At 42.1% G+C, this 24,221-nt stretch overlaps 1 protein-coding gene and 1 pseudogene across 2 annotated transcripts in view; both read right to left on the bottom strand.

The window, feature by feature from the left end:
* Positions 1–24,221, bottom strand: part of Sik3 (SIK family kinase 3) — a 223,149-nt gene that overhangs the window by 57,096 nt on the left and 141,832 nt on the right. For both annotated transcript variants that reach the window (XM_031343507.1, XM_031343506.1), the window contains exon 4: positions 15,517–15,678. In XM_031343507.1, coding sequence (XP_031199367.1) covers positions 15,517–15,678 — 162 coding nt within the window. The remainder of the gene's footprint in view (positions 1–15,516; positions 15,679–24,221) is intronic.
* LOC116072191 lies at positions 8,450–10,798 on the bottom strand (annotated as a pseudogene).

The raw sequence follows: 24,221 nt of genomic DNA, 5'->3' as shown, positions 1-24,221 counted from the left end.
AGGATGGTTTAAATACCAGAAGTTGCTATTGATTTTGAGCCCTGAAACTCTTTGTTCTAGGCGAGATGAGGTGCCTAAGGCTATATAAGGTAGTGATACTGAATGCTAAAGTAAGCGTATCATTAGTTGGGTATGTAAAACATGGTGGGAAAAGAGGGGAGGGCTGGTGGCATTAATTTAAAAATCAAGACAATTCCAAGAGCAAATTTTCTTGTTTGGTCCACCACTTCAGAGCAATAACAAAGATGTCTTTCCTGGTTGACCAAGGAACAATCCAAAGCAGATGTGAACAGATGGGGCAGAACCTTCAGCTAGTACCAGTGTTCTCAGTGCTCCCAAAGCAGTGCAACTGACATCTAAGCCTTCTGGAGACCTAGGCTTCCCTTCCTGCTAGTGTGTATATGTGTGCGTGTGTCTGTCTGCCTGTAGATGTATGTATGTATGTATACATATATATATATATATATATATATATACACACACACACATACACATACATAGAATAGATAGATATATCTATATATCTATCTACATCTATATCTATCTATCTTTCTATATATATACACACACACACACACAGAGAAAGAGAGAGATAGAGAGAGAGAGAGAGAGAGAGAGAGAGAGAGAGAGAGAGAGAGAGAGAGAGACTAGCTTGGGAAACAGAGCAGAAGGACAAGTAAACTGGAAATATATCCATATTTCTAAGTGTCCACCCTCACTAGAAGGCACTGTGACAAGATCCCTCATTCTGTCAAATCTGTAACCTTCTGAGGACAACACTTAAAACCAGGGACAAACACCCCAACGTAGAGTTAACTCTGGCCCTTGTCTGATATCTCCATTGACTTACAGAGAAAGGGGGGCATGCTTGTTAGAGATGACTCAAAAATAATAAAGACCAAAATGAGTGGAAAAAGTTATGTAAGTAAGAATTGGGGTGTTACCCAGGCTGCTAACATGACACACAGCACAGAAAGAGAACTAGTTCTGTAAGTCACCTACAGGACTACTCACTAAGTATTGGTTGTTATTATTACTTTTTAAATAATTAAAACAACAGAAGGCAGTGTGGATTGCAGGATCACACACAGCACTGACGAGAGTGAATTTGAAATCTTCCAGGAATCAGTGAGTTCATGCTGAACAAAAGCTTAGGGAATCCTCAGTATTTAGGATTTGCACCAACCCCTGGCTGAACTTACTGACTAGAGGCTAATAAGATGGTAATGAGAAACTCATAGCCTTCAAATACACATTCAGGGAAAATCCCTTCATGGGAAAATGGCATTTATGATGAAGAATTTACAGGGGTTTCCCAACATACATCAGCAGGTGGGATCACCGAACTGGTCAGTGTCAACACTACTGTAGGTAATACTACCCAACTCTTACCATAAGAAAGTACAATTGAAAAGCCCCAACAGAAGTCTCCATGTTTAAATGAGTCAATTTTAAAAAATGCTGTCATTAGTTCCTATATGACATGCAGACTGGGCTGGAGAGATGGCTCAGTGGTTAAAGAGCACTAACTGCTCTTCCCAAGGTCCTGAGTTCAAATCCCAGCAACCGCATGGTGGCTCACAACCAACCGTAATGAGATCTAACTCCCTCTTCTGGAGTGTCTGAAGACAGCTACAGTGTACTTACATATAATAAATAAATAAAACTTAAAAAAAAAAAAAAGACATGCAGGCAATACCCACTGAAATTGTTAGGAATAGTAACATGCATGTCAGAATCCTAAATCACACCAAATTAGAGCCACAAAGGTCCACTCAGTGTGTTCCTGATACTTGCCGGAGAACATATTACTCAGAAGTTTTAGTGCACCTTTTATAGAGCACAATGAACAAAGACCTCTTTCAATTTTAAACAGAACCTAATGATACCAAATGGAAACCCAGTATTTAAATACATTATTTTTCAAATTAAAAATCATGGGCCAGAGCTGGGCAGTGGTGGCGCATGCCTTTAATCCCAGCACTTGGGAGGCAGAGGCAGGTAGATTTCTGAGTTCGAGGCCAGTCTGGTCTACAGAGTGAGTTCCAGGACAGCCAGGGCTATGAAGAGTAAACCCTGTCTCGAAAAACCAAAATAAATAAATAAATAAATAAGAAAAAATAAATAAAAAATAAATCACGGGCCAGGCATGATGGCACATGCCTTTAATCTCAGCATTCAGGAGGCAGAAGCTGCTGGCTCTCTGTAAATGGAAATCAGCCACTGCTACTCAGTGAGATCCTGTCTCAAAACAACAACAACAACCACAACAAACCCAGCCAACCAACCAACCAAAACTATGAAGTCAGGGAGAGGGCTCTCAGTGGGTGATGGAGCAAGCTTGGTAACTTGAGTTTGGTCCCTGGAAACCATGTAAAGGTGGAAGGAGAGAACCGACTCAACAGACCTCTGACCTCTACAGGTATCCCTTGGCATGCACAGCCACACACATACATTGTGGACATACACAATGATAAATTCAGAATTCAGACATGACCCAATAGGGAAGGTGGGAGTGGCATTTACAGAGCTCAAAGGTATGGCCTCAGTTATAAGCAAGTGAAAAAAAAATGCCTTCTTAGGTCAAAGCTAAGACATTAACATAATTCACCTAGCCAGAGACATGAGAGCTGTAACCCTGAGAGATGTATGTAGTAATAGAAAAGTACTTCTAATGTCTGATGCTCCACTAAAGTGCTCTCAGAACAATAGGGACAAGACAGACATGGTCCTCAATGACCTGGAGATTAGTCTGTGGATGAGAAAAACACTGACAAGAGAATTATGATCATCCTTTGAGCATGAAGGGGTAACTGGTATGTAAGAAGCAAAGGTGACTTACTTCCCTTAGCCCCTCTTCCCCATCCTTCCCTCTCTCTTTCCTTCCTTCCTTCTTTCCTTTTCTCTCTCTCTCCTCTCTCTCTCTCTTTCTTTCTGAGACACGCTTCTCTGTATAGGCTGTCCTGTTCCTGAACTCACTCTGTAGACCAGGCTAGGCTGGCTACAAACCCAGAGTTTTATCTGTCTCTCTGTCTCCCAAGTGCTGACTTATATAACGATTCTATCAAGAATTCAGAGAAATCTTAGCTAGAGACAGTGGTGTACGCTTATAATCCTAGCACGTGGAGGCACAGCCAGGAGGATTGCTACAAGTTCAAGGTCCCTGCACAGTCTATACAGCAAGTTCAAGGCCAGCCTGGACTACAGTACAGAATAAGACCCTATGAGAGAGAGAGAGAGAGAGAGAGAGAGAGAGAGAGAGAGAGAGAGAGAGAGAGAGAGAGAGAAAGGAAGGAATAAAGAAAACCTAGATCAAAACAAAAGTTCAGAGAATTTCTAATGTGACCAAAAAAGCTAAGGTTTTACTTAGATTAGAAGGTAAGGAAAACAGCCTTAGGTCTCACAGTGTACTAAGCCAGTCTTCTTCACCTCTTTGACTCACAAATTCTCTTTTGTTTTCTTTTTCCAAGATTTAAAAGCATTTAGTTAGTTAGTTGGGGCGAGGGGAAAGACATGCCTTGGTGTGCCCAGGGACAACTTGTGGGAGCCCCTCTCCCTCCCCCATACAAGCTCCAGCTCACACTGTAGTACCCAGAGCTTACCAATGGTACCAGCTACCAGGCTGGCCTTGAGCTTGTTCCCCTGCCTGCCAAATGCTTCAATTTCAGATGTGAGCTACCACATCCAGGTACAAACTCCTTTTAAAATGAAATATTGTCTTAAAACATCCCAAGAAAGACATTAAAAAAAAAACAATAACAACAAAAAGACCTAATTCTGTTGTTTTTGCTTGATTATGATCAAGCAGTTTTGGCCCACCCGCAGTACAATGAACTCTATCTCAATTCTCCTACCCCTTCCTCAACAAAGAAGCAAACAGTTGATTTAAGGGACTGGGATATGGTGGCACATACGTAATTCCAGAAACTAAGGCAGGAGAAACTTGAGTGTGAGGCTAGCTTGTGTTTGATAAAAGAAAAACAGGACTGAAAAATCCTTCAGAAATCTCAAGCAGAGACATGCCACCATTAACAGCACCCACACTAATTTATTTGTGAAAAAGATTCATTTCAGTTGTCTATATAAGGCTTATTATAGAAGCTGCATATGCACAGAAATTAATTAATTATGATAGGTAAAAGCTTTTAATGACTTGGCATTTTGAGTGGACATATTAGACCCTAAACCACCAAATCAGTTAATCTGAATTATTTTCATGTTTTATTTTTGCAAATGATAAAATGGATTAGCAAGCTTAGGGCCATGATTTATAATAATCTATTATACTACCCCAAGAATACACTATAGTATATATACATTTATAGGTATATGGCTATTAGTATATAATATTTGAATTGATTATGTCTATCTACATCATGTGTGTATGTTCATCTGTCTATACTCAAGTTTTTAAAAAGTCTGGCTTTAAAAAAATAAAAAAAATAGAAAATAAATAAATAAAAAATAAGAAGTCTGGCTTTTGAGCCTTAGCAGCATGCCTTGATGCTTTACAAAAACTGTGATAAACAGGGTAACTAATAAATTTGAAGAAGTGAATCTTGAAGCACTGCATAAATAATCCTTCATTCTCATTAATCTGAAGTTTAACATTAGTGTTCCATCTTCCTTATATAGTTCATAACATATAAATTTAACAAAATACAAGGAAAGTCTACCTCCTGGTGAAGAGTCTCATGGTAACCAACTACTGTAACTGAGCGATGAATGTGCTGAGTGAGGAGGAGCCTGCCCGTTAGCCCCTGCCCGAAGGCACACACACTTAAATCCTACTCAGGGGCACTCAGAGGAGGGTGGGAAGACCTGAAGAACTTCTCCATCAACTAGCTCCTAAGAAAAGGCAAGGGAAAATCATTTTGGGGGAGAGGGTAGTTGAGATAGGGTCTCATTTATCCCAGGTTGGTCTTGAACTGGCTGCATAGCAAATTATGTCAGCCTGTGCCTGACCACTTCTTACTTTCTCCCCATTTTCCCTTCTTTGGGGTGTATCACACCCAGCACCCTGAACATGCTAGACACACCCTACCCCTGAGCTATATCCACAGCCTTTTATTATCATTTTTTGAGACATGAATCTCTATGACCACTGAGAACCCAAAGACTCAGAAGTCACTGGCTCAGAAAGACTCCTTCCTGTTGGTATAATAGGTGTTAAATTAATGGTGAGCTGTGTGCAGTCTAAGCAAAAAGCCAAAGACCACACAGCCCAGTATAACTTTAAAAGCCTATTCAAAATACCCAGGCACGGCATTAGCAAAGTGGTCTTATTCATTTGACACTGAGTAAACAGATAAAAATATTATACTTACTCTTTTATGATTTTTAAGAGAACTGATAAAAATATATGTCTGAACTCATAAAAATGAGAATCTAATGGGGACGTCATGAAAAAGCAGTCTTATATACTTTATTAAAAATAGTTGGGCTGGAGAGATGGCTCAGTGGTTAAGAGCACTGACTGCTCTTCTGAAGGTCCTGAGTTCAAAGCCCAGCAACCACATGGTGGCTCACAACCTACCATAATGAGATCTGATACTCTCTTCTGGTGTGTCTGAAGACAGTTACAGTGTACTTACATATAATAATAAATAAATCTTTTTTTAAAAAAAAGGTTTTTTGTTGCTGTTGTTTTGAGACAGATTCTCTCTCTATTGCTCTATCTGCCCTAGAACTCATTCTGTAGACCAGGCTGGCTTCCAACTAACAGAGATCTTCCTACTACTGCCTCCCAAGTGCTGGGATTAAAAGTTTATGTCACCATGCCCAGTGACATCCTTTTATTCTTAAATTATTTTGTTATCTGTGTATGTGTGTGCATGTGAGCATGAATGCAAAGTGCAAGCACTTTAAGAGTCCTGCAAATTTTACACAATACACTCCAGAAATCCTTTACGTTAGAGTAACAGAGCACGTCAGTCTTTCCCAATGACAACTGCCGCTGAGGAGGCAGAGACGCAGGTCTGCTGAAGAATTAGTGAAGCATGGTCTAGGATAGACTTAGGGAAAACCATACTGCATTTATGTCATCTAATAAAGTCAGCAATACTATAAACAGATAGCTATTGAAGTCCTTGCAAAACATCCCGGACTAGAAATGATCATTGAGTGTCTCCACTCTTCCTTCACTTATTCTTTGAGTGTTAAGAATTCTGTAATTTTCATAAGACTGAGATTTTTTTATTTGTCTTAGGTATTGGTATTATCTAGACTAGGAAGTAACAGTTTTTAATCTGATGTGTTCACATGAGTTTCAATGGGAACAGGTGTGTCGGTCAGCCAGTCGGGGAAGTGCAGTGAGAATGGCTAACCTCGCATCCTCACTGGCCTATATTTTATTAAATGCTGTGCCCCGTGTGGTCCCAGAGAAAGCAGTCTGAAAGCTAGAGCTGCTCTTTGGTGAGTGGGGGGCACAAGCACATGAGCACCCTATCCAACCCTCAGCTCAGGCTCAAAGCAAAAGCTTCCATCATTTTTGTTGCCTCTGCTCCCCTTACTTTTTCTATTCTAAACCTCAGTCTCCCTCATTTTCTAATTATCTCCCAAATGAGGTTCCTGCAATTAATAGATAATTCCTAGTACAGGAATCCCAGAGGCTGAAGAAAAGAACAGGCATCAGTGTGAACAATCCAGAGGTCTTCTTCATAAGACAAATCTGTGGTTGGGGAAGAAATGACCCTCGCTTCTCTAATGTGTATGTTTACATATCCTCAGGAGCACATTTCAGTTTGCCAGGAGTTAGAAAACCTATCTTTCCGGAACATCAACTTTCTCTGACATTAAGCTGTTGATAATGTTAATATCAAAGCAAATGCAGAGATGACATAGAGTAGAGCACAGCATGAAGCACGGCATTAAGCATTTCTGTGAAAGGTCATTTCAGGGTATGCTGTCACCCCAGACTCATCCCAGCCCATTGTCTTCCTTTCCCTCTGCTGTGTGCAGACCACAGTGGAAAAATCTGACGAGGCGCTGCACTGGAAGAGGCCTTATAAATACACAGTCATTCTTGACACTTCACAACACAGAACTACAGCTGACAAAAACCAATGTTCCAATTTTAACTTTATACTCTTTCCATACAAAACATATATATTCATATAAATACATATAGATGCATATATCTCTCAAATACTTTTGAATAAAAGAATAGTAGTCTTAGGAGCAAGATTTAGGAGAAATAATTTTAATTTAAAAATTACTTTATGTATGTGTATGTATCTCTGTGCTTGAGGAGTGCAGTGTCCTCAGAGGTCAGAAGAGGGTTTCAGATTCCCTGCAGATGGAGCTGTAAACAATTGTAAACCACTCAGTATGAGTGTGACAACAAAGCATGGGTCATTTGGAAGAGTGGTATACGACTTTAACTTCTAGGCCATCTTTCTGTTCCTCAGAAGAGATAATTTTTCAGAGTGTTTACTACTATCTGCATTATTTATTAAAATCCATTTACACTTGTTGGGTACATACACATAGGTGCATGCAGCTATATACTTGTAGGAAGCCAAAAGAGTGAGTGATTCCCCAAAGCCAGAGTTATAGGCTACGTGGCTGCTGGGGCCTGGGCTCAAGTTCTCATGGTTGTATGTCAGGCATTCTTAACCAGTGAGCTGTCTCCAGCTTCCAAATTTTCAGATTTTACTTTCCAACCACTTTGCATGTACCAGAATCACTTAGCACCTTTTACATGAGTGCCATGTGCCATGCCAGGGACATGGCAAAAGTTAGGGTCAATTATGACCTGAATTTAGGAGGTCACAATGGTCTTCTCTGGCTCTCAATTTCCTGGCCTGTCAGCCTAGAAGGTATGAAGCGTAACCCAAATAAAGTGTTGGGTCAGGGATAAGGAATGGACTGACAGATGAACGCAGCATAGGGACTCTCTGGGGACAGCCGGGCAGTCCCAATCACAGCAGAGAGCAGCCGTTCTCAGAAACCCAAGGTTGCCACCCTCTGAATGCTCTTGTGGATTGCAAAAGGTCAATGCGCTTGCTCACAAAATGTTTTGATTTTTAATAAACACCACTCTCTCAATCTCACTGCACCAAGGCCCGAACTTTCCACCATCTCTTAAACCCATGCACTCTGGAAACCCTTCCCAAATGGCTGGCTTCTCTGTAGCTACCCTGAAGGTCCGTGCTGTCTCCTGACTGCCAACTAAAACAATAACATGGGAGTGGAAACTGTCTCGTGGAGCCCATTCTGGGAGTGGACATTTAAAGGGGAAAGTTTCCAACTTCCTTTGGTTAAAGAAAATAAGTTTCCACAATTTTCAAAACATTCTCATAATGTCTAAAACTTGAAAGCTCTTTTCTTTAGGGAGTAAGTCAGCTATGTTTAACTTTTTTTTTAAAACTTTTTTTTTTTTTTAGACATAAACATCTCACTACTTAATTTGACATCTCACTACTTAATCTGACATCTCACTACTTAATCTTTGGGAACAAGACTTAAATGGTTTTCAAACTGCAGTGTATTGACTATTAAACAAGAACATACCTTCACTGTTGATGGTTATGCATAGATTCTATTGTAAACAATTATTTGATGTGAATTTCCTTCTCCATGGCTTAGATACCCCATTGCTAGCATGTCCTGGAAATTCTCTGCAGAATTTCCTGTTTTTGCCCTTTCCTATCTTCCCATGTCTGTGACCACCATCCTCATGTAGAACTTTACCACTCTGCAGCATTTTTAACTGGTCTTTTATCTTCTTGCCCTTCTCTCTCCCCAAATCTTTTTCTATCTATAGTGAAAGTACCTTATTATGTCTTAATAGTCAAGCAATTTCACAATTTAGTGAAGAAAAAAAACCCTTCTATTTCTTACACATGGTTCCCATACCACTTGAAAATTATATTGCACATGCCCACATGCATCAAAATGTGCTATGGCACATATGTAGAGCTCAGAACTTTTGGGAGTCAGTTCTTTCCTTCTATCTAGTTTCTGAGGCAGAGTCTTGACTCTGCTATGCTTTGCACTCCAGGCTAGCTGACTTATAAGCCTTCCAGTGACTCTTGTGTTTCTGCCTCCCATCTCACCATAGGAGTCAAACATAGGACCCATCCCAAAGCTTGTCTGCAAATGTGTCATGACATTCTACGACACTTGGGCCTCAGCTTCCTAGTAGAACTAAAATAAAATCCCACATCCTGGAGTGCAACTGGCCCTGGCCATTCCTGTCACCTTAACTCCATCCACTCTCCCTTTTTAGCCCTGGCCACGCTGACCTCCTTTAGACTCACCTCTTCTCTGTGGCTTTGCATTATCTTCCTTCAGCTTGGAAGGCTTTACCTACTCTGTTTAAATCAGTCTATCAAATTATTCAGGCTGTAGCTTTCTTTTATTAAGAGTTGTATCTCTCCTCATCAGAACGATATTGAAAGGGACAGTTTCCTCTGCTGCTGCATCCCCAGGACCTCAACCAGTGACTGCACAGTAGGCAGTTTATCCATATTTGCTGACAGAGCCCCTGCAAGTCTCTCCTCTACACTGTTGATCACCGTCCTTCAAGCCTTTCCTCAAATGTTACATCTTGAATAAGGCATTTATATCTATATGAGCATTAGCATAAAGACTGAATCAGGAAAGCTATTGAGGGTTTTTTTTTCTTTACAGTGTCCCAAGCTTCTTTATTTAAATGATGAGTGATGGCTTATGATCAACACCGGCACTCAACTTCATCTTCATCCATCACTTTTTGCCTTCTATCCCTACTCAGCAAATGAGGAACTTCACCCCAAAGCCCTGGTGGTACAGTCTCCAAGTTCTCTTGGTCTAGCTCTTTCCCCCTCTTTGTTCCCTACATCCACTGGCAGGGATGGTGCCCCAGTTTAAAATGCCTAGAACAGTGACAGAAATCTCTAGAGGGAAAGACTTCATCCTCAGGTAAAGGGTCCTAAGGGTAGAGCATGGTGAAATGAGGGCTCAAGCAGCCTGAGGCACCAAAATGGGGGCCCTATGGCAGAGGAAAGAATACAGACTGCCCCTGGGAAAAGAGACCTGTATCTCATAATCCTCTCTTGGGAACAGTCAATGCTTGATCATTTTCCCCATAGAACCATGTTCCCCTGCTCTCCCTCCTGCCCCAATGCACTTCTCCGTGCTTTTCTATTTTTCTTTTCTGTGTCTGTACTAGGGTCTATGTCATGCAAATCTCCCGAAGGTTCTTGGCCTTTCTACCCACTTCTCCAGCAATGGCCTGGGGTCAAATGTTCCTGAAGCTGAGCTAAAGGACTCAAAGTAGTGGATGGTCATCTAGCTGAATACCTTTCCAAAGAGAATGCCCAGGATGAGCCCTACATCAGTCTGGGTATGTCCCACCGTACTCCTGCTTCAGGAGTAAGCTGTTCTAGTTCTTTCTTCAGGACTTTCTTGTCCTGGGACTCCTTGGGTCTGGATTCCACCTTCTCCAACTTCACGGCTCTGAGGTGGACAGGTCAGGGCCCAGGGAAGAGAGTCTCTGAGTTGCTCCCCATTCCAGTTCCTGCCCGGCACTTAGACTTCAATCTCCAGGCCAACTTAGGGTATTAGGTCCAGGCCAATTTGAGGCCCACAATATGTTATTCCTCCATGGAACTCACATGTCGGGGGATATGGAAAGATCCCCAATATCTCCAAACCTGGCCCAACCTCTGGTCCAATTCCAGGCCCACCTGGAGGGCCTTGGAAGCTTAGCCATGCCTGAGGGTACGCCCAGCCTGGCTCCAGCCCTCCAGACCTCATCGCTCCCACCTGGTAGGGATGAAAAGGCAAAGTCTAAAGCCAAGTGTCTGGCCATGAGGAAGAATGGGTACCTCAGGCAGAGGTCTGCTTACTGAGATTCATGTACATGGTGCAATGTGGGGTGAGGCAGCAGACACAGTGTGCTTATAGATCCTGTGCACACTTCTAGTAAACTGGAGTTTTACACACTAAAGTGTGTTCTTCAGTCTATGGAAGTATAGGGTGATTACACGGTATCATTAATGGGTTAGAATATATCTTTTGTCACATGACCTATAATTTGGTAGCTGAAGAGATTAAACACTTATCAGTCAGGGATAATACCCTGCCATGTGCTGTGGACTGAAAAGTTAGGCTGCACTCCCTTCCTCTGCTTTATCACAGAATCACACACATCTGAAACATGGAAACTGAAGGGTTAAGAGCTAAGAACCTGTCCTTTCTCCAGCAGCAGGTACATGAAGAGGTCTGCAGGGATGCAGATCATAAATCCATTTTGGAAGTTAAAGCTGGAAGATGAAAGGGTTCTCATGTTTTCAGAAGACACTGCATTGACGTATACAAAGGCATTAAGTGGTACATGGGAAAGGCCCTGTGCAGCATGACTCTGGTATTGTCTAACTGCCAGCACTCTGAATGTTTGGGACCCCTGTGGGCAGGAGTCACTCTTCCCTTCTGTTGCTGCTGAGCCTCCTGAACTAGAAGCTTTTAAAGACAATGGTCATGGCCACAGTTGAGCCGCAGATCCTCAGTTCCAGATCTTGCAACTTTGCCTGCAGATGCTGGAGCCTCACTCACAACAAACCCCACTGAAGAGATTCTATGGAAGACAGCTTTGTTACTGTATGTATGGTCTACACACAGTTCCAGGCCAGACAGGACCATACAGTGAGACCCTGTCCCCAATTTTTTTTCTCTTATAACTATTTATTTATTGAGGAGGGCAATGCATGTATAGTGTGTACATGGAGATGAGAGGACAACTAACTTGCCAGGGTCAATTTCCTCCTTCCAATGCGTGGATGGAACACAAGCCATCAAACTTGGCAGCAAACACCTTTAGTAGCTGAGCTACCAGAATGCTTTTAAAACAAAAACCACTTGGAGAAATAATTGATATAAAATGTTAACTGCTTACATTTCATAATTAAAATTTGTATTAATCCAAACTAGTTGTTCCTTTTTTTTTTTTTTTTAGCTTTATTTTTTATTATAAATGAGTACACTGTAGCTGTCTTCAGACACACCAGAAGAGGGCGTCAGATTGCATTACAGATGGTTGTGAGCCACCATGTGGTTGCTGGGATTTGAACTCATGACATTCCGAAGAGCTGTCGGTGCTCTTATCCGCTGAGCCATCTCACCAGCCCAAACTAGTTGTTCCTTAACACACATAATTTAAAGATGAGGGACTAAAGACTGAGGATCTTTTTTTGGTGGTACCAAGTATTAAACTCAGAACCTAATTGATACTAGGTAAGCATTCTGCCTACCTCTTTCATTTTTTGAGACAGGGTCTCAAAAAGGTGCCCAGGTTGGCCTCAAACTTAAAATTCTCCTACTTTCGCCTCACTAGTAGCTAAGATAGGTATGCCAGGACTAAGAACATCTCTGGTTTGTTTTATTAACTCTTTCCCCCACCCCCACGCAGAGATGGTGGTGTATGCCTATATTATAACCTATCTAGAGACTGAAATAGGAAGCTCTTGAGTTGGAGGCCAGCCTGAGCTACATAGGAAGAATTTTTCGTACACACACATGCACACACACACACACACACACACACACACAGCCAAAAAGCTCATTTTCTCTCTTGTAAACATATGTCTTTCATATAGAGTGGCTTCTTCCTAATGCTTCTAATATGGTATCCAAAATGACCACTGACAGAAGCATGGCGCTAAGAGTCACTTTAAGCTCTTAGAAATAAGGCTGCTTTCATTTACTTATGACTCAGTCCACTCTGAACTACTTGGACTCCAGTAAAGGCATTTCTCCTAGTGATCCATTACGTTCAAGGAAGATAGGCACAAGTGCGAAGGAGAATTCCATCTAATACTTGTGCAAACACCCCAAGCTCAAGCAATGATTGAGAAATCACATAATTAGGGCATGCAAAAGGAAGAGCACATGAGCAGTCCCCCAAAGATAAACACTGGGCATGGTAGCAGACCATGAACTACAGTCCCAATTTAGTCTTTGTTTTGCTCTGAAAACAAATACTAAAAATGTAAACACTTAAAATGAACTTTAAAACTGTGTCAAAGTCTATGTGTTAGAACACAGAGGGCATAGATGCCAGTGTCCCAGTAGCTTTCACTAATGCACCAGTGGGTACACTGTTACTGTCACTGCCTGGATTTGTTACAATTACTTACCAAAAAAATTTTTTAAAGATTTATTTATTTTTAATTTATATGAGTACATTGCAGCTGTCTTCAGACACATCAGAAGAGGGTGTCAGATCTCATTACGGGTAGTTGTGAGCCACCATGTGGTTGCTGGGAATTGAACTCAGGACCTCTGGAAGAGCAGTCAGTGCTCTTAACTGCTGAGCCATCTTTCCAGCCCCCCCAACCCCGATTTTTTTTAAATCACCTTCCACTAATATTTCAGTAATTTTAGTTTCAATTATCAATGACCTTTGCTTTTATTTTGGCTTCTCCAGAAAAAACCAAGTGACACTGGAATTTTCCTTAACCGAATCAAAATGACCCTAATGTGAAAATTATGAACCAAGCATAAAAACAACATAGTACAAAGCAAACAAACAAACAAAACCACTTTAAACTTAGGTCATATATGCAGAATATAATTATAAAATATAAAGAGGGGCCTTCTTTAAACTACTTAATAATCGAAAGGCAATAATGGCTCTGGGATGGGCTTGTGTCCTTCAAACACAACCATGTGCCAAGTATCCCTATCCTTGTGAATGTCAAAGGAGCTTTCTGTATAAAAGTGACCAAGTTAACATTTGGAAACTGCAGAGGTTGTCTTGGATTATCTAGGAGGACCTGATGTAATGACAGGATTCCTTAGAGTACCAGGAATCAGGAGAACAGAGTCCCCACAATGGAACCATGAGGTTCATGAAGTGCCATGAAGATGGGGCCTACGCCAAGAAAGGCAGGTTCCCTCCACAAGGTAAAAAAGGCAAGAATTTGGGCTTTTCCCCTAGATCCTCCAGGAGCTATGCCTACTAATCGATGTTTTATGCTTCTGACCTCCAAGCTGACTTAGAACACCATCAGACTTGCAGCCATGGAGTTTGTGCTAATTTGTTTCGTCAACAGAAAGGAGCTAAGAGGCCTGTTGCAATGCACTTTTTTCAAGACTGGGGCCTTGCAATGCACCCAGCCTGCCTTCAAATCAAGATCCTCCTCCTCAGTCTCCATATCACGTGTCTGAGTTCTGAGAGCTTCAGTATATACTGTTTACAATTCATTTCATTGAAGCCACAAAAAAAAAGTAATTACAAAAGAAGGTTTGACATTGCCAGATCTTTCCACATTACCTAATTCTATGGGAACAGTTACAACTGACATGAAGACAAAGGAAAATCATGGTTTCATGCTAAGTAATGTCCTTTGACAGGCTAAAGCAGGATAAGTCAGAGTGCCTGGCTTAGTCTCAAGCCAAAAAAGAAAACCTTTGACTCTTGCCTGCTGTGTCATGCCAAGGCTCAACACAGTGGAAGACTATGTGAGCCTCAGATCACAAGTACAACCGTCAGACTGAGATCAGGATGGAGGAAACGAGCTGTTCCTGGGACTTAAAGGGGATAGGTCTGCCCCTAAGAGACAGAAGCACCATAGCTGGCAGGGGCTTGCTCAGGTACTTTGACCTGGAACAAGATATAAATCTGACCACTCAACTCCTGCCCTGCTTACAGGGAAATCTGAGAACAGCTTTTGACTGCTTGGCTTTACAAGGCAGTTATAGTCAAACAATACCTCAATTTTCAGCATGAACTACTTTATTTTCCTCTGGGAGATAAGGGACATACAATGTATTATTAGAAACCGTCAAAGAACAAAAAAAAAAAACTATTTTCTATTTATAGTTGCTATATACTCTCTGTCTGCTAATCAGTAGGAGATGGACTTGTATCTGTCAGGCAAATGCTGATAGGTCAGAGCAACAAGTGTAAGCCAGTAAGAAAGAAATGTAGAAGTTAACCTGGCACAGTGGTGGGACATAGTAAGAGGTGAACTGAAATAAATATAGGTTAAAACTGGCTGAGTAGGTCCCACACTAGACTATAAGAGCTGGAAGCACATATCTATGTACGTAGGAGAAGAAAACCCTCAGAACAATCTGAATAGCTCCTAAACCCACCTTTTCTCCTTTAAAAGAGACAAGGAAGCTTTAAATAAACATTATCGTGTGCTCATGAAGCACAGCCAGCTGAGTGAGCAAGGGTTGTGTCTGTGCTGGCCCAAACCAGTTAATGCCACCCAATAAAGAAATATTTTATTCCTCATTATTTACAAAGGATTTATCAAAGTAATAGAATTTGAAATACTACTTTTTCCTTTCTTCCTAAAGAGATCCTGCTAATATTATATTTTTAAATGTGCTTTGGAATTTTATTAATTTTCAGGCTATTAAAGCAAAGTGTGGAGTGGGGGTGAAGCTCAGTAGAGAAGTGTCCTCAGCATGAACAAGCCTCAACTCCAATTTTTTAAAAAGACTAAAGTGTTCCTCCTTTAACCATGACTCCTGTCTTCAGCACATACACGTACACGCACATGCACATGCACACCTCACCTGCTATTTTGATATTCAGATTGGCATCCAGGAGCAAGTTTTCGGCTTTTAAATCTCGGTGAACGATATTCCGACAGTGACAAAAATACACGGCTGTGACGATCTGTTTGAACTTCCGCCGAGCTTCCTTCTCTGCCATTCTTCCATGGGCCACCAAGTGGTCTGTGGTGAACAAGAGCAGAGTCAGTGTCCACCCAAGATGCTGGCAGAGCCCTACAGACAGCTTTAGGAGGCAACTGAGTATCCATCAGATAACAGAATTACAAAGTGAACAGAGGGGCTTGAGAGATGGCTCAGCAGCACACACGGTGGCTCTAGATCTGAGGCCTTCCTCTGACCTCCATAAGTACTAGGTATGTGTGTAGTGCATACACATACATGCAGTTGAAACATTTATTTATATATGTACATCTAAAACAAATGAACTGACAAACCTGAACAAGACACACTCCTGTGAACATCAATAAAGCTCACTAGCACCTGAGCCCAAACCACTTTAAGCCTGCACCTATCATGATAAGGGTGCATACAAGTACATATTACTGCCTGGCAGTGGTGGCACACTCTTTTAGTCCCAGCACTTGGGAGGCAGAGGGACTTGGATCTCTGAGTTCAAGGCCAGTCTGGTCTAAAGATCAAGTTCCAGTACAGCCATGGATACACAGAAAAACCCTGTCTTGGACCACCTCCCTCCTACACACAAAAACACACACAAACAAAAAGAACACATTGGAAAAGTGTTCTCAGGGCTAAGTGCTACTTTTCCAGAATTATAACACTTAACACCTCCCTTTTCAAGCCTCCTGCAGAGATTGCACGTGCATTAGCAAACACACCAAGAGAAGCATCGGAAGCACTCCTGTGTTTGAAGAGTGTGTCAAAAAGCAGAGCCTTAGCAACGAAGCCATAGACTGCAGCAGACACCACAAGGTGGAAGACTGGCCTTACATAGAGCTCTGTCCATCCTAGCTTCTCTTATTTTTTAAAGCCCTATAATCGGACACAAAAAACATACTAGAGTCACTTACCACGGCACATACATCTTTATATCTGAATCTGCTCTTCTTAGAACTAAAGTATTAATTTTATAGGTAATATGAAGTTTCTACCAAGAAAAATGATCAATAGAGAAGTGGCTAGAATAGAGGGTAACCCCCACACCCCTCCAAAAAAGCCCTCACCTGTAACAGACACTATAATATTAGACATCAGGCTATCCTCAAGACTGAAAAACAATTTGGTTGTTCCATAGCCATTATAGTAACTTTAAAAGTACACTCCTAGTACTTTAGGGTAAGGTACTAGGTTTACACTGAGCCAGCATCATTAATACCCTTAATCCAACTCTACATCATGACAGCTGAACAGATTATAAATGTCAGCCTTGGGAGCAGTTAAGAGTGTATACTGGATGGGTGGGGTGGGGCACACCTTTAATCCCAGTATTTGGGAGGCAGAGGCAGGTGGATCTCTGTGAGAGTTCCAGGATATCCAGGGCTACACAAAGAAACCCTGTCTTGAAAAACCAAACACACACACACACACACACACAGGGTGGGGGGGCACAGGGTGTCACAGCATGTTCTGTTGGGACCATCCAGAGATCTAGCAAAAGGACTCATTTGCCATCAGAATGTTATCATATGATCCTGAGATAAGGAAGTGAAAAATTAAGCAATATGAATATACATATGACTGCTTATTAATAGTGCTTCACTGAAATCACGCAATTATTTTGGTGACACCTCACCCAGAGGACTAGTGATAGTTATCTTTCTTTAAACTTGTAAGAAAACAGAATCTAGGGTAAAGTGTTACCACTAGAGATAACTGCAAAGACACAGAGAAAAACAGCCAAGAACCAGGGAGAAGGGCAAAGCAAGACAACTTAAGGGAAAGCCGTTTACATGGCAGATTTTAAAAAATATATAAAGTGCATTTTGAAAGCAAGGGACATGATTCTAGAGTGTAAACATGATGAACACACACAGACACACAGAAAACACACACCCTATCACATGTATATAACAACTAAGAAAGATCAGCCAAGCCAGGTGTGGCAAACAAACCTATCATCCTAGTATTTGAGAGGCTGAGGCAGGGGCCATCTTGTTTGAGGCCAGCTTTGGGCCACCTAGGAAGAGACTGTTTGAAATCACCAAAATAGACAAAGCAAACAACCCTTAAAAGATCTGTTATAATGTTTTGTTTCCTATACACAAGATCTTTAAAGTGGTTCCCTTAAAAACACAAACACAAACAAACAAAAAACCCAGCATAGTTACTTCCAACTTAGGAGAGGACAAATAAGACTCTAGGCTGGAGGTAAGAGACAGCTTCACACAGAGGACAGAACGGAATGGAAAGCTTATACCCAGCATATTTAGGCTACTGGTGAGCTCCATGGTGGGGGGTGGGGAGCTCTGACTAGAAAGTGCCTGACTGAAGATGGCAATGTACCACAAGCTGCTTAGGAATTGGAAATCCATCAGTGGCAGGACACTAGATTTTAAGTGATCCCTCTCTAACAGTACCTGTTCCCTGACCCCCATTCCCTTAAGAGGGGCCTAATTATTCTAATAATATGTTTTAGTTGCTAAACTTGGCCTAATTAAAGAGCTTTGAGGAGACCGCTCTTCTTGAGAAACATAAGAATAAACTCTTCTGAAGGGTTACCATCAGAAGCTCACTGGGCCATGCCACCCACTAATTAAAATGCCCAAGAGACATTCGTCTGGCAGTAAACACTAATTACCAAAACACATCAAAGCTTCTCAAACATGACAGAATGATTAATTTTGTGATTTCCAAAATAAGGGATTTTCTTTCATCCAAAAAAAAAACTTCTTTATAAATGTCTAAGTACTTTATTTTTCTAAAATAATTGGAAAATTCTCAAAATTGTTATAGAGTCCAGGCTGGTGGAATGCAGCCTAGTTTTGTTTTATCTCCACAATGACACATTGGTTGTCCTTGGAAAAAACATTTATACTGCCAACAGCCCCACCTCCCGCTCTGTTATAAATGGAAGCCAACTGTCACAAGCCAGGGCCAATGAAAAGCATTTAGGGATAAACTTGTACTTTTAAGAGTTACCATATATGACAAATCTTGAATTTTCAACATTTAAAAACACATTTATTACATGTTCACTCAGCACCATGCTGGGAATAATTAAGAATTTCGTTAGAGTTCCAAGTTCTCCAACAGTCGCTTGTGCTGCATAGAACCCTCATCACTGCTGGGGTCCGGGTGGAAGGTATTCCTGGTAGCATCCTAGGTAGACTGGGATACTCACACCACCCAGAACTGCGACTACAAATGTCCACAAACTACTGCTGCAACTGTGGGTATAGCTGTGGCTGACACTTGAGCAGCTGCAGGCACATCAGGCTTCCCTAGTTCAGCACTTGACTCCACTGCTCCTTGCTGGCACTCCGTGTTCCTCAATGGTGCTCCGTGCTCCTCTCCTTCTGCTCTGTCTATGGGCTCAGGTGCATTCATTCACACCTTAGCCTCAGCTTTTATTTTCATCCACTGGACTTCCCCCCACCCATTAGTTTGCTCTCAGTCTAAGATCAGGTGGGTGTGCCAGGAAACCAACTGCCTGCACTTTCATTCCCAGTAGAAACCTGCCTTTCAGTGGTCTGCTGACAAATGGTTGCTTTATGTTTCCACAGACTCAGTAGGCAGGAAGCAAATATTCAAGTCCAGATGGGATATTTAACCTCTGATGGAGAAATCCAGAGTAGTAGTCAGCCTACACTTCTCAGTCAGAGGATCTGAATCAACAGTGGGGCACCTCTACACAGTGGGTTCTGAATCCACTCAACAGTCAAAGAAAAACATCTGATCTTCATCAGGACTCCAGCTATAAGTAACTTCCTCCAGGCCATTTGGTGAGCTAGCTCTCCTATGTCCTGGCTACCAAGGCCAGCCCTGATAGAACAAGTCTCAACTGTCCCAAGAGCTTAGCTTCTGACCGGCTAGATTCTTCCCTGCTTCCCCCAGGCAGACGACACCTGCTATGTCCAGTCTGTCATGCAGACCTTTCCCACCACAACTAGCAGTTTATTATCCAAATGTGATGCTGATTGAAGTTTTAACTGCACCATGGCTCTAGCCAGTTAAAACAGAAAACAAGTGAGTCCTTTTTTTCCCCTTTGAGTTCTTATCAAAAGTGGGGTAGAGCAGGTAGAGGTGGCACATGCCTTTAATCCCAGCACTTGGGAGGTAGAGGCCAATTTCTGAGTTCGAGGCCAGCCTGGTCTACACAGTGAGTTAAAAGAAAATATCTTCTGGGGCTGAAGAAATGGCTCAGCAGTTAAGAGCACTGACTGCTCTTGCAAAGGTCCTGAGTTCAAGTCCTAGCAACCACATGGTGGCTCACAACCAACCGTAATGAGATCTAACTCCCTCTTCTGGAGCGTCTGAAGACAGCTACAGTGTACTTACATATAATAAATAAATAAATCTTTAAAAAAAAAAAGTGGGGCAGAGGTTTTCTGCTCCACTCACCAGTCATCGCTAATCACTTGCCATGGATCCTCAGGTGCTCCCCCATGAAGTCTTTCAATCAGTGGCACTCTGAGGCTCACATACCCTCTGAGGGTAACAGAGTCTGCGGTTCAAAAACACTACAGCACTAGCACATAGACTTGCCTCAGAATTCACTCTTACTTTGTCCCAGTCTACTGGGGCACAAGGTAGGGGTGGGAGCCTTTCAAAGAACGAAACACACAGGCCAGTCTTTGCTTGCCTGGACCAGCCTCACTGGCGTCTTAGAGGTGTGCCACTAATAGAACCGGGGAAGGGAGCTAAAATTTCTTAAAATAAGTCACTTTTCCACTCTGTGTAGACTGTCTCCATTCTTCAAAGCTGATGGAAACCACTACAGGTCAAGCGATGGGCAAAACTGTGTTTCCTGAGATGGAAGGTGAGCACAGCCTGTGCTGGTCTCTTGTGGTGGCCTGAAACCATGTCTGTCCTTCCAAATACCTAGAGCCAGCAACCCTTTCTTGTGCCACTTGGCTCTATCATTTGTTCTTCCTACAGCCCTGGAAACAACTTCCTGTTTATCAAACAAATGCTTCTTTCCAAAAGAGCCAGGGTAAGGCCAAAATAACTCAAGCTGCCGCAAGCAGGTTAATGAGAGTGTTCACTTTGCTCTCCTATTGTCCTCGGACATGAAGGTCAGGGAGCCGCAGGGTGGAGGAAGCAGGCTTGGTGCTCTGTTTCCTGGCAGAAACACACAGCAGGCTTCTGGGCGTGCTGGGGTGCTTCTTACAGTCTGTCCAGCTTGCCAGTGGTCTGTGTTGTACGTTTCTTCTCCCAGACTCACCATCCAACACATCAACACAATCTATGAACTCCACCCCCAAAAGTTCCCAGAAGCCAGCAACTTCTCATGCTGGGTTCTACTCTGCCTAGCATCACCAGTTGGGGTGAACAGCCACCAGATTACTGAGATCTCTTGATACTACTCCTAAGTATTATCCCCAATTCTGCCCAAGGCTTTCTGCATCTGTTCTCTAAACAGTCACAAGACACTGAGAAGAGAATACAAATAGGTCTCCTGTACCTTCCTCGATGGCTAAATCTTACACAATTATAGAACAGAAACAAGGGCCAGAATCTGGCATGGGTGTGACGTGTACACAGCTCTGTATCGTTTTAGTACACATGCAGAGACACAGCATTCTCACTGTAATCAGGATGCAGACTCCTGCCAGCTACTCTTCCTGGGGAGTTACTCCTTGGTGAGAATGTCTGCACATGTGCACACAAGTAAGCCTATCTTACTTGACTCCAAAAGATACAAAGCTAATCTACTACCCCAAAGTTCTCCCTGCACTATTCTGTCATGTTCAAACACAGAAACAGGTAATGCCTTAAGACTGCTGTTCTGTCCTGATTTTCTCCCAGCAACATGTGAACTATGACAGCATTACAACCTTCTAGAGTCCTCTCTTGACTGCCCTTTGATTTTATCTTATGTGTGGGTGGTTTTATTGGCATGCTTATCTGTTTATTACGTGTGTGCCTGGTGACCACAGAAGCTAGAAGAGGGAGTTAGATCCTCTAGAACTAGAGTTACAGAAGGTTGTGAGAAACCACGTGGATGCTAAGAATTGAACTCTGAGCTGGGCGGTGGCGGCGCACACCTTTAATCCCAGCACTTGGGAGGCAGAAGCAGGTGGATTTCTGAGTTCGAGGCTAGCCTGGTCTACAGAGTGAGTTCCAGGACAGCCAGGGCTACACAGAGAAACCCTGTCTCCAAAAACCAAAAAAGAATTGAACTCTGGTCTCCGCTCAAGAGCCACAGGTGCTGTCAATGACTGAGCCAACTCTCCACTGTTCCTCCAGCCCGATATTTTTCACAATTTATCATCTTTTGACTAATTATATATCTATGTAGTTTGCATGGTGTTTGTCTCTCCTACTAACAAGTGTCAACAGGGATTTGTGTCTTCTGTATTCATCACTACTTCTTGCACTTGTACACTAGCTGGCACACGTGAAGCAACTGACATGTTCAGAAAACTGTGACATGGTAAATATAACCAGTACAAATGTACCAGTGCTCTTAATCTGTGGACGCAGGACCCACCAACAGAGTTCTAACTACATTTTTTTTTAAACTCACTTTGCCACTAAGCAGGGTTTGTAAACTAAGGGCATTTTATGTTCTTTTTAAATGCTTGCCTTTTGATAACAAGCCCATTTACATAAATACATAAAGAATGGCTGATTTTGACAAGGCTCCTTAAAAAGTATCTCTAAAGCAAAAAGCCTGGTGGCTTGTGATAAGTTACCTCCTATCCCAAAAGTCTTTTAATAAAATGTTAATTGTGGTTTCCTGCAGTAGAAACAGATGTCTCTCATGCTGTCCTGGTGTATCAGCATAGGTTGGCTAATCTGAATGATGCTTCTATTCTTGAGTTCTTACAAGGTAGAAAAAAAAATCATGCAGTGTGCTTCCGTTTGTGTAGGAGGAACAGAAAAGCAATGTTAAATGAATAATGTTAATTTAACATTAAATGTTAGATAAATATGACTGCTTACCGAGGTAGAATTTAGCCTCCTAGTTTACTTTCATTTAGATAGGGACTGTTCAACTCTAAATCCAAGACAGAGAATGTTCAGGACAGGCCTAGAATCTTATTTAAAAGCAAAGGAGTTGTTGAGAAGTCAACTAGATGTGGCTCCTAAGTGGGATAATTTGAGCAGCAGAGAATAATGACGCAGGACAGGGAGGCAGGCCAGTGGTCGAGATGGGAGAGAAAAGATGGTGATGTACACAAAGAATGAACCCTTCTGTGGACTAAAGCACGCCAGATACATTCCAGTCTACAGACTCACAGTCTTACTAGAAAAGAAAGAAACAACCCCAGTGGGTCCCACTGTTAGGGTACCAACTTGTCTGAAATGTGACCTCACTACAATCTCTAGTTTTTTTAAAGCAAAGTTCTTTAAACTGCTAAATGCGGAAAGCATGAAAGAATTAGAAAACTACTAATTTACAATACTTGGGGGTGAACTTTGCTTTGAGACATGCTCTTGCTGTATAGCCTAAGCTGACCGGAATCAAGCTTGCTATGTAACCTAGTCTAGCCACAGAATCTGATTATCCCATCTCTACCTCTGCAGTGTCAGGACTAGAAGGATGTGCTACTTGGACCAGCTTCCACTTTGTATCTTAGCATAGAACTATGTCTCTTGGTGACTGAGTGAGAGAAGCAGCCTGAACAATTGGCCAAGGTCAAGAGAGAACCCTGTCAGAAAGGAATTACAAGCACAGAGCTGAACCTGCAGGTTATCTGAATATCACTAAAGTAAAAACCAGTCATTATCCAAAACTTAAAGTGAACTGATGGAAGAGGTGTGCAGAATGCTGCCTCTCCACCAGGGAACTCCACCTACATTTAGGCAAACTGTAACCACAACTGGCACTTTACAAGAAACGGAGAGCTAGGAGGCCATGTTTCATAACACCATACATGATCAGCCAAATTCAATACTTAGACATCTTACAAGACAGCCCAGCTTCTTAAGCAAGAGACTACATAGGAAAAGGAACAAACAAAAACTATGCAGCAAGTGAAGAAAGAAGGGCTTCCAGAATATAAAAGTCATAAGTAAGACAGGTATGTATCAAGCCCTAGCATGCTGTAAACAGGCTTCATGGGCTGTTCTGGTGGGAGTCTGGATGACCAAATTACCAAGAGAAACAGAAGACAGTGAAGGCCTGGCTCCCAAACTTCAGAGGAAAATTAGACCTAGATTAGAAACTGGCCTAATGATCATGTGTATGATATTGTAGCAGGGAATCTGGCTACTTTCTCCATGTGTGGAGAACCCGAGAGAGGCTGGGCATAAGAGCGATGGACTAATTCATCTGGCAGAAGAAATGCAAATACAGGACAGCATTTAGGCTGTGACGTGGCTGCTTCTTACAGCTCTCACTCAGGTCATCTGTGAGAGAAGTACCAAAAAACAAAGCAGAAAGATATGAAAATGTGCACTTTGAGAGTAAAGGAGTTGAAGTTTAGCCTTACAGAAAGACAAGCCTACAGGATTTTTAAAAAGATTACATCAATCTACACTAAAACTACAGGAGTTATGTCCTAAGGGCAAGCAAGCCCTTAGACACTGAAGACACCATTGTATGAACTTGAGTATGTCACTGAAGGAACAACCTCCTC

Source organism: Mastomys coucha, unplaced genomic scaffold (assembly GCF_008632895.1).
Source record: "Mastomys coucha isolate ucsf_1 unplaced genomic scaffold, UCSF_Mcou_1 pScaffold23, whole genome shotgun sequence".
Taxonomy (NCBI): Eukaryota; Metazoa; Chordata; class Mammalia; order Rodentia; family Muridae; genus Mastomys; species Mastomys coucha.
The sequence above is the reverse complement of the archived record's forward strand: the minus strand, read 5'-3'. Positions and strand labels throughout refer to the sequence as shown.